At 42.7% G+C, this 11441-nt stretch overlaps 1 protein-coding gene across 2 annotated transcripts in view; it reads left to right on the forward strand.

Moving 5' to 3' along the window:
* Positions 1-11441, forward strand: part of immt (inner membrane protein, mitochondrial (mitofilin)) — a 21160-nt gene that overhangs the window by 7871 nt on the left and 1848 nt on the right. For both annotated transcript variants that reach the window (XM_034882837.1, XM_034882838.1), the window contains exons 7-13: positions 1230-1363; positions 4315-4418; positions 5085-5220; positions 6272-6401; positions 8049-8272; positions 8843-8974; positions 9187-9316. In XM_034882837.1, the coding sequence (XP_034738728.1) occupies positions 1230-1363; positions 4315-4418; positions 5085-5220; positions 6272-6401; positions 8049-8272; positions 8843-8974; positions 9187-9316 (990 nt within the window). The remainder of the gene's footprint in view (positions 1-1229; positions 1364-4314; positions 4419-5084; positions 5221-6271; positions 6402-8048; positions 8273-8842; positions 8975-9186; positions 9317-11441) is intronic.

Consider the following 11441-nt stretch of genomic DNA (forward strand, 5'->3'; position numbering starts at 1 on the left):
TGATTTTTGGAAAAAGGCTGCAATGAAACAAAGAGTGAAAAATTTAAAGGGTTCTGAATACTTTCCGTACCCACTGTAAAATCTGGGTTAAAGTTTAAAATTTTATTTTTTAAACAATCAGAACAGCGAGATCTACCATCTGTGGGATTCCCGAGATATGGAGGCAGCAGAGTCAAGAGTCTTGGTACCTGCTTGACTTACCTGCGGTGGTACTAAAAAAAGTACCTGTTAGCAGGTACCAGGGACTTTTGGAAAACCCAAAAAGTCGAGTCAAGGAGGCGCCACGTAATGGAAAAACGCCATTAGTGGCCCGGCTGAAGCCCGATTGTAGGAGCAAGCTGCTGCCCGGACTCACATGCTACTTGGAACTATAGACATGAAAAAGAATATCAGGAGGAAATTAGGTTAAACATGTTAGCATGGCAAGATGCAAAATGTGATGACACAGCAAGGAAAAGACTCACTGTGACTAACCTGATGTAGTGTAGGACTGACTGGCAGGAGAGCAGTCACAATTCAGTATATTAATACATATCCCAATATAAAACACTGAAATGTATCGACGTCTTTAATGATAATATGCTTTAACAAAAAACATCTTACCTCACTATAAACTGTATAGCCTAGGACATACATAGATTTTGCTGATGATAACTCACCTGCTGAGAAGGACACTCTGTCACACACTCTCACTCTCCTGTTAACCTACAGAGAACTGCTGCTGTTATCTCTTGTGTATTAGAGACTGAAACGGTGACGCTATAAGGCTCTCACATGATGACTCTAAGTGTGTGCCCTGTTAAAACAAGTGCAGCTCGTGCAGTTATCGCGGAATTTCACTGCTTCAATGTTAGCTGCCAATCCCCAAACTTTTGCTTCCTGCTGGCTGTTTTTATCCTGGAGGAGACTCGTTAACTAGGTAGTTATTATTGTTAGATATTCTCCTTAAACGGACAAAAATACGGCCAAAAAAGGGCACTTTGACCCATTGCAACCCCCCCACATGTGGGGCGCAACTGACACTGATTCTCACTTAATATCACTCACAATTCTTTCTTGGCAAATAATGCAAAACAAACTCCCTGTGACGTTAAAAAAATCCAACTGGTGAATTTATGTTAGGTTTAGTACCTTTTAGCAATCTGTTGTCTCTACTCTCCATCGTACTCTACACTCTCTGTCAACCGCTGATGTTTCCCTGTCTGTCTGTGTGTCGTACTGTCCTGCAGCTGTATCAGCCAGTCTTGAAGACTCACTGGCTAGCGCGGCTAAAGCTACACTGCAGGCCATTGGAGCTCAGGAGGCAGCCCTGCAGGCTATTGCACGGCACACACACAAACTGAAGGAGGCCATGGAAGCAGAGGTACAGAACACACTTCTACTGAACACAAGGCTGTGGTGTGATTACAAACAGACTGGTATAGGTGTGGAAGATGCTAATAGGTTTCTGTGAATTGGTGCGTTTTAGTGTTAGAGCCAGTTGTTGGAGCACAGAGCTGGCACTCAAAATCCTCCAATTACATAATGATCAGGGCTGGGACAGTTCACTTCCATCATAACCAGCATTGACTGTCCACCATGATGGCAGAGATGACGATCTAAAGGCTCATCAGAACGCAGGGGCTTGATAATTCTCCAGGGTTTCCCCCCATTGTATTGCAAGCCTGGTAGGCCACCAGGCCTGCAATACGATGTATTTTAAGATCTGCAGTTTGCTTTTAGTAGTAGTTTAAAATTTGCAATTTTGCGTTTCCATGATTTTTTTATCAAGGAAACTATTGGGCTCTACATGTTGTTTTCAGTGTGTGATTGGGTTCTTTTCTTGAAAAAAAACCAAAAAAACCCCAACTTCTCCGGGGGAAACCTTGATCTCTTTCTATTTTCTTCCGCTTATCCGGGAGCAGCCGTGTCAACAGACCAGCTTTCTAGGCCAGATGAGATATCCTCCCTCCAGCATGTTCTGGGCCTACCCCAGGATCCCCTGACAGCCGGACGTCCCCGGAAAACCTCCCCGGGGACCACCTCACGCTGCCTTCCGGATGTCTGTGCTTCTCTAATAGGTGTGGGTTGAAACATAGATTGACTGGTAGATTCGGCTTGGCCTTCCAGCTAAGCTCCTTCTGACAACAACGGTCCGGTGCAACACCCGCATCACTGCGCTAACAGCGGGACAATCCACTTGTCCCATCTTGCACTCCATTTTACCCTCGCTCGTGAACAACACCCTAAGATACTTGAAACCTTTTGTTGGGGCAGCAACTTACTCTCCCACCCAGATGGAGCAATCCTACGTTTTCCGGCACAGCTCTACGGCATCAGACTTCAGATCAAAGGAGGTGCTGACTCTCATCCCGACTGCTTAACACAAGGCTGCAAACTGCTGGATTGCATGCTAGAGGTTGCGGTCTGATGGAGCCAGTAGAACCACATTATCTGTAAAGAGCAGGAACACAATTCTGAGTTTCCCACTGCGGACACTCTCCTCTGTTCGGGTGCACCTTAAGATCCTGTCCATGAAAATCATAAACGGAATCGGTGACAAGGGACAACCCTGGCAGAGACCAACACACACCGAAAAGTATGTGGGGCACAGCTCTAATGTTGGTTTTGGATGGCTCGTAGCACGGGTTCCCGTACCCATACTCCCGCAGTACCCCTCCACAGCACAGGGACCGTGTACAGCACGGACACACTCAAGTTAGTTGTAGTTTGTCTTATTAGGCCAACGACCCAAAACACAGTGCAACACTTTACAAAACCTTTAGCAAACTCTGATCAGGTAAAGAAAGTGCCTTGGTCCACAGTTTGTTTCATTACAAAAGCCAAAGATTAAAGTTTTGTAACGATTGGATTTCTCTGGTAGCCTACATCAGCACCCTACGTGGACACCGCCTCAGCACTATATCCAACTTGTATCTGATCAGTAAGCAGCAGAGTTGGACAGTAGCGGTGCTACAGCGGTGTTCCTACTTTAATTCATTCTCAATAGCCATTAAGGTAGTCTACATCCACGATCTTCTACTTCTGTTTCCATTGCCGTCGGACATTCCGCTGTATGTCTTTTTTTTTTTTCTTCTTTTTTTTATACCGAAAGACTGTGGTTACTTGCTCCTCAGATTTCTGAGGAGATTGGACTATCTGTCGGCACCCTATGGACTATCTGTCCAATCTGAGCTTATGTTGACAACTAAAACTACCTTGAAACGTACACATTTTCCTCCCAGAGGCTATTTTGCAGTGTTACAGTTGCTCCATGCATCGCTTATCACCGTCATTGATGATTTTGATTGGTTTAAAGAAATACTAATAAACCAGAGCACGTTTCTCTCCCATCCCAGAATGCTTTGTAGACTAGTCAGACCCTCGTCTACAGCACTGTGGAGGAAGATCTGGCAAAGCGAGACTACCATATCAGTATAGGTGGGAGGCGGAATGGCGCACATTGTGTTTGTTTTCTACAGAGTTCATGGTTGGATTTAAAGTTAAAGTAAGAGGTGAGCCGAAAAAGTCCAGGCTAATGGTAAAAACTGCGGGAAATAGATTAAAGGCTTAGGTGGATTACCGCCACCAAGTGGACTGGAGTCTGTACACGCCCATTCAGGACCTCTCTCAGTATCAATAAGTAGCGGCGGCTGAATCAAGTGTGGCGCCTACTGGTAATTTTCAGTATACCGGTTTGGACCGGTGTTTGGCTTTATAAGTGGCTGTAAGTGTCTTGTCTTGCCCTGATGTTATGTGTTGAGGACCACAATGGAAATAAGTCCTGGACTTATTGTGTTTTTATCCTTGATTGCATTGGGTGTCTTTTCCTGTGCAAGGCATTCTTAATGCAAATAAAAAAATATAATCAAACATGTTTGAAAATGTTTAAATTCATGTTACAATTCAGCAGTCTGTAGTCTTGCATATTCAGACCTATCTCCTATCTCACTGCTTATCTATTTTGGGCGTAAAATAAATAGCGTAAAGGGGAGGGATGCTCCGGATGGCAAGTTTTAGCTCGGCAATCTACATCTGTTGAGCCAGACTAGACACACACTAAACTGGAGTAAGAGCCTGAAACCAGTGCCCCGTTCCATTTATTGTATCAAGAATCGGTTTCAAATCTATCCTTTATGGAATCATAGCAACAAGAGTCAGAGTCAAAGAAATTCTTAAATTCCCCAAATGATTTTCATGCCGAGGTATTGCCGTAGGAGTTAGTGGTAAATAAATCCCCTAGACCTAACTACAAAACATGTGATCAGTAGTCCCTGTGCTGTGACACTTCTAAAGGTTTAGCAGTAGAGTGATTACAGTTGTGATTAAATGCAGGTCCCACCGCAGGAGAAGTCGGCCCAGTGGAAGGAGCTAGAAGCTACGATAGCTGATAGAACTTGCGCCCTGACTGACGCTGAAACTGCTCTGTTGAATGCCAAGTAAGAATATTATCACACACACACACACCCCGATCATTACACATTTCTTCTTGTATTTGCAGGATTTAAACAATCTTCTCCGTCTTTAGATATGTGGTTGGGGTTCTGAAAAAGCATGACTGCTTATTTTCCCAGAAGCTTGATAAACCTAACATTATATTTCATTAAAGTAACTAACAATACCCAAACCCTGACCCTTTTTGGTCTTAAGGTTATTACAATATACCATAGCGTGACATATTCTGCCATCGGAGATTTACTGTTTACAGTACATAATGTGCGTGCTCTCCTCTAATATCTCTGGGAGGATTAAACCACTTTGACAGTGTTTGCTTCATGGCAGTATCATATTTTAAATACTGTTTTACATTAGTGTGATGCAGCACCTCTATTTGCCATGTAAACGCCAATATAAATATCCATAAAGCCCACTCATAGGCCAGCTGTGCACACGAGTGTGTTAAGTGTTACATTTCCACCTTGTTTGATACGATAGTATATATGTAGCTTGAGTCTATTGCGATTGATCAGTCACCTGTCATGTGAACATGTATACACCCAGAGAAGGGTTGCTAAGCCTCTGTTCCAAAATCAGCCGTACTCATTTTCAGATCTCGCAGCAGTTTTCCTCCTCACCCCGTGTCTCCCGTCTGTCTCTCCCTGTAGTGAAGCCTTGAACGGTCTCAAGTCAGTGATTGACAAGTCTAAAGGGCTTAAGGTGAGTGCTGTTCGCCCGCTGGTTTTAGCAGCAGAGGAGAATCTCCATAACATGGTGGTGGACTTGGACAAAGTGGTCACTAAGGTAAGGAAATTATTTTGTACATTATTAGTACAACCATAGGAAAAGACTTTAAAGGGATAATTCTACATTTTGATGTTCAGACCTATACCAGTCTCATGTTTGTACGGTTAATACAAAGAATAATCTCAGGGTCCCCAAAACTATTACAATTCAACCTGAAAGGTGAAGTTAAAGGGTAATAACCGTTATTTTTAACCTATGTTTTTGTAACTAAGTGACTGATGAGAACAACAATCTTGGACATTGGTCCAGTATTAAGCGAGATTGCTGCAGTCGGCAGCGGTGAAACAAGCTACAATGTAAGTTAATAGGGCGATTATCCAGCTTGTCGTTGTCTTTTCCCATCAGTCACTTCAGTGACATAAAAACAGAAAATAGGACCCAGGTTTAAAAAAAAAAAAGGTACTTATCCTTTATTTTAAGCCAAATTTCAGCTCAAGTTAAAAAATAAGTAAAAAGAATTTACGCACAATGATATGTGGGACTAGCATCATCAAAAATAACTAGAAATAGGCTCACAAGAGCCTCAGTTTTCCAGTCAGACACAATTTATGCAACGCCAAGACTGTTTGGGGACCCCAGTATGCAGAAATATTCAAATACAAAATTTTTGAATAATTTGTACTCCATAAGAAAAACAAAAACTGCATATGATTATCATACAAGTGGGCATGTCTATAAAGGGGAGGGGGTGCCTATAGAACCAATTTTCATTCAGATATCTTAAGGTGAGAGGTCTGGGGGTCTTTGAAAACAGCCATGCCAGTTTGTCCCTCGCCAAAATGTTTCTTTGGAGTAGGAAGTTCAAAACAAAAGTTCCAATCCCGGGCCACGCTTAATGAGATAATGTGACATTTACTCATTCTAGTATCAGTAGATCTGGGCTGTTTATTCAGCAAAGGACATTCTTCACATTAGCTGAGTTGCTGCCCAAAGTTTGAGAATTTGACAGATTTTTTTTAACTTTTTTAGATGTTCTAAAGCTATCGTGATAATATTGTTATTGTGAGTTCTTTGGGCCACTAAACATTGTGTGTGTTTGTGTCTGTAGGTGCAGTCTGCAGAGTCCGAAGCTAAGGTTGTCTCCCAGTACAGTGAACTGGTTAATGAAGCCAAACAACAGTTCCAGAGGGAAGTAACCAGCCTAACTCCAGAGATCCAGGCCAACTGGAAGAGCCTCAGTAAGAACACACACACACACACACACACACACCCTTATTAGATAGTTGATAATAGAGTGCCAGGAAACAATTAATATTTGACAAATGTTGCAATCCAAATTGGAACTGGAGACCCTGCAGTTGTGTCTTAGACTGTTAGCTGACCTCGATGTTGGATTGCTTCCATATTTTAATTTAAGCAGATACGATTCAGTATCCGGAAGAACCATCCAGAATATGTCCTCATTTAACTCAGCGTGAAGCGTGCTGTAAACAGTACTTTACAGGTACTAAACAGGTAGTGTTTACATGTTAATGGGATAGGTGATTGTGACTTATGACAAAACTATGCAAAGTGTGAATGTTATTTTTTTCTGTAAAATGGAAGTTATTGTGCCGCGCCCTAGTTTGCTGGGGTGAAGGCGCCAACTCCGAACTGCAATGTCCCTGGTTCCCATCTGTCATTCTCCATCATTCTCAATTTGTTTTATTTGTTTTTAATATATTGACACAAAGCTCAAAGCTCCTGCATCCCACCCAGCCCACCGCAGAGAGAATGATACGAGCGGGGCCATTCGGTCTGTTGTGGCAATGCTGCAGAAGATCCACAAATTAAAGCCTGAGCAAGAACAGTCTTTGCTGAGTTTTGTTGGGGGCCATGATGTTGTGGCCCTCCTTTCCCACGGGGTTCAGGAAAAGTTAGATTTTCCAGCTCGCTCTGTTAGTGGTGAAGGAGTTGGCTAAGGCTAACGTTAGCGATGCTAAGCCAACGTCTCAGCCAAACGTTAGTGATTGGTTGAGGCTGATCCAGAGTGGCTCTAGGCAGATCCAATAGTTTTAAACTTCAACAGAGTACCCGCCTTCAAGGAAGTTAACACTTGTCAATAAAGAGTGGCCAGGCCCTCTGGTAGGACCAGGCTAGCCCATGTGGGCCGTAAATGTTAAAACGATGCTCCGTCCCGGCATATCCAACCCTGGGGGAAACGGTCGTAATGCTAGACTTAACAAAAGTAATTCAGAGCTTGGTTTTACTCATCCATTTGAAAACTAAAATAGCTAAGTTTTTTTTTTTTTTGACTGTTATTGCCACTCACCATTCTAACCCCAACCGGCCCGTCACACACCGCCTACCAAGAGCCTGGTCTGTCCGAGGCTTTTGCCTAAAAGGACGTTTTTCCTCGCCACTGTTGCTTGCTCTGGAGGAAACTACTAGAACTATTGGGTCCTTGGGACCTACTCTATCTGTAAAGTGTCTCGAGATAACTCTTGTTATAAATTGATACTATAAATAAAATTGAAATGGAAATTGGCCGCCCGACCGACCTGGTCAGAGTCCTGCCTGGAGTCTGTCGGCTCGGCGTGTCCCTCTCCTTTAACGCTGGCCAGCCCGCTCCTGTTTGTTCTTCTTAGCTCGTCATTTGGTGCAGCGTCTAACTGCGTTGACCCTCAGTTGACAGTTGAGTTGTTTGAAATTCAAAACGCGGACATAACATTAGGGATGTGTGTATGTTTTTGTTTGCATGCATGTATGTGGCATTTTTGAAATCGTGTATCCTCTATACCGTTACTGTATCAGATGGAGTTGGGACACACTTGTGCTCTCTGTGATTAAGAGAAACACCTGAAATAAACATATTTGTATAAGAACTTTGCGTCTTTGTGTTTTAGCTGGTAAACTGTCAGCGGATGACCTCAACGCCCTGATTGCCCATGCACACCGTCGCATTGACCAGCTGAACCGAGAGCTGGCTGAGCAGCGAGTCCGAGAGCAGATCCACATCGACGCGTCGCTGGAGCAGCAGAGGCTGGAGGACCAGAAGGCCCTGGAGAAAGCTGTAACCACTGCCCTGCAGCACTACAAGGAGGAAACCCGTCTGGAGCAGGAGAGAAAGGTATGCAAGGGACAGACGAGGGTTCAGGCCTTTTTAAACGAGCCCTGAGGAATTCTGTACAGTTTGATGTCCCAACTATACCATATGTAGGTAGAAAGTGCTACTACAGTGCCATTACAGTCATTCCCCGGCTGCAATGGCGGTGCAGAAAGACAGATAAAGAAGACCTGGAAACACTTAAAGAGACAGGCGCTAAAACAGAGCATTTCAGACAGAGGGTGAATACAAAATTATTCAGACAGAACCTGTTCTAGTAGAAACTTAAAATACAAGTCTGAATGAAAAATAAATGAGTATGAATAATTTTATTTCAGTTAACATATTTAAAAGAAACTGTTATTTCCTACAATTTGCCACTGTAGCTAACCCAAAAAGGAATGGGCTGAAACCAAGGCTTATTTTACCTATCCTTTCCCATAAGAGCAGTTAGCCGCAGTCCAAGGTAAAGGACGTCTGGCCGAAAAAAAGGGTCATTTGGCGGAAATGAAATGTTGTTGATATAGACGACTATCAATGTAAATAAACAATATTGATAACTGTGTGTGTGTGTGTGTGTGCTTGTGTGTGTAGCTGTCCGAATTAAGGGAAGTGATGGAGGCCGAGATGAGGACTCAGCTCCGGCGTCAGGCCGCCGCTCACCAAGACCACGTCCAAGATGTCCTCAAAGTCCAGGAGCAGGAGCTGCGAGCTGATGCTGAGCAGGTCTCCACACTGCCCTGTATTCTTCACACGCATATCAGTTCAAATATTGGAGCACGCAGATGAGTACATGATGTGTTTGACATCAGTACTTTATTCTAGGATCACATACTACCTCATAAAATTATTAAGGCAAGAAAGTGCTTGGTGCCTGTGGCATCCACCCGTCCACTCTGGCTTGTTTCCTTCAACGCTCTGCTGCGGGTTGTGTTCAGGTGCTGGGCAGTAAGCTGCTGGAACAGGAGACCCGCTACCGCCAGCTGAGCCAGGAACAGCTGGATAACTTCACTCTGGATGTGAATACTGCCTACGCAAGGCTGAAGGGGGTGGAGGAGGCTATAGACAGTAAGACACACACACACACACACACACACACACACACACACACACACACACACCAGATGGCAAAAGTACTCACTTCCCGTACTCAAGTAGAAGTACAGAGATAATTGTGTTAAATACTCTGGTTGAAGTACTGATTTAACGTCTTTACTCAAGTAAAAGTAGAGGCTTGGAAATTTACTTAAAGTATAAAAAGAAAAGTAGCCTTCCGAATGACAAAGCTACCTAGACCAGACAAATGTTACTAGAGAGCACGCTGAGAAACTACAGTGGACATGGAATAAAGGTTCTTTATATGTCATTGGCTACCTTTTAAATGGCTGTCTGCCAATAGGCCTAAAACATATATCTTATTTATTGTGACAGAGACTGGGACTCCAGGTTATTAAGATTCTGACCAAGTAGCAAGATATGAATTCAGTTGTGATTTTGTGAGAAGTCTGTGTATATTCCCATCCAATTAGATTTAATTTGGTATTAATGAGGCAAAAATAATAACTAACTCCAGTGAAATTCTTTAAACTTAGTGAGGACTAGATAAGGACTGTATTTAAAGCTGATCTGGTTTCCAACTTTGGCCCAGGTGTGTCTGTTAAAACACGGACGTAGACAACTTCTCTCTGTTGATGCTTTATAACAATCAAGCATCAGAATAAACATGGGCTCTGCTAAGGCTGTTAATGTGGTAATAAAATAAATAACATTGTAAAGGCTGCCATACACAATGCCTAGGAATCATACATGCCAGTAAATAATAACAATAAACCCACTATTAATTACATTATCTTAATGAGCTAGGTCGTTCCACAATCGCCATAATATTGAATAAACAGTCAGGTGTAACCTAGGTAACAGGTGAAGAACACAAACAGTTAACTTTTAAATTTGCAAGAACTACAGACCAATACAACAACAGGCTTAAATGAACTGACAACATGAGTTATATGACTTACAGTTCTCAAAGACACACATGATCTCAACTGATTAACCTCCAGACAACTAGTCTCTTTTTCCTTTCTCTCACGTTTTTCTCTGTGTGGCGTGCGTGCCCGCTCGCGGTGTGAGGTGCTTGTCCGTGCTATTCTCCTACATACTGTGGAGTCCCGCAAGGCTCCATTCTTGGCCTTATTTTGTTTTCATTATATATGCTACCGCTAGGGTCAATTATAGCCAGACACAACCTATCTTTTCACTGTTATGCAGATGATCTGCAAATCTATCTGCCATTGAAGCCTGGTGATGTACATAGTACCTTAGTTGACTGCATCACGGACAGTAAGCAGTGGTTTGCCCAAAATTTTATGCACTTAAATAAGGATAAAACTGAATATATTGTGTTTGGAGAATCTGTGTCTAATGGGTTTGGTCCCTGGTTTCCAACGGCCAGACAGATGGTAAGGAACTTAGGAGTGATTTTTGATAGTTCCTTTAAATTCAACAAACAGATTGATAATGTTGTTAGATTGAGCTTTTTCAAACTGCGCCTTCTGGCAAAGGTAAAATCGTTTTTAAACCGTCATTACCTTGAGAAGGCTATTCACGCTTTAATAAGCTCTAGACTGGACTACTGCAATTCCCTGTATACTGGTGTTTCCCAGTCCTCTGTTGACCGTCTCCAACTTGTCTAAAATGCAGCGGCCCGCCTGTTAACGAGCACGAAAAAACGAGACCACATAACTCAGATTCTTTATTCTCTCCATTGGCTCCCGGTACACTTTAGAATTAAGTATAAGATTTTATTATTTGTTTTTAAACCTCTTAATGGCCTTGCCCCATCTTACATTTTAGACATGCTGACTATTCGTAATTATGGTAGGATGTTGAGGTCATCTAATCAACTTATCTTGGAAGTGCCCAGGTCAAAACTGAAACACTGGGGTGACTGCGCTTTTTCGGTTTCTGGACCTAAGCTCTGGAATAAGTTACCCAGTGAGATGCGTATCGTTACTGACCTGGGCCTTTTTAAATCAAGACTTAAGACGCATCTTTTTAAAGTGGCATTTGGTACCTAGTAATGTGATGGCACATTTATATTGATTTTATTTTTTTCTTCTTACTTTTCTCATTCATTATTGTATCTTTGTTATTGGTGTGTTGTTGTTTTAAATCTGTGGTTTTATCTGTTGTG

This window comes from Etheostoma cragini, chromosome 10 (assembly GCF_013103735.1).
Source record: "Etheostoma cragini isolate CJK2018 chromosome 10, CSU_Ecrag_1.0, whole genome shotgun sequence".
Classification (NCBI taxonomy): domain Eukaryota; kingdom Metazoa; phylum Chordata; class Actinopteri; order Perciformes; family Percidae; genus Etheostoma; species Etheostoma cragini.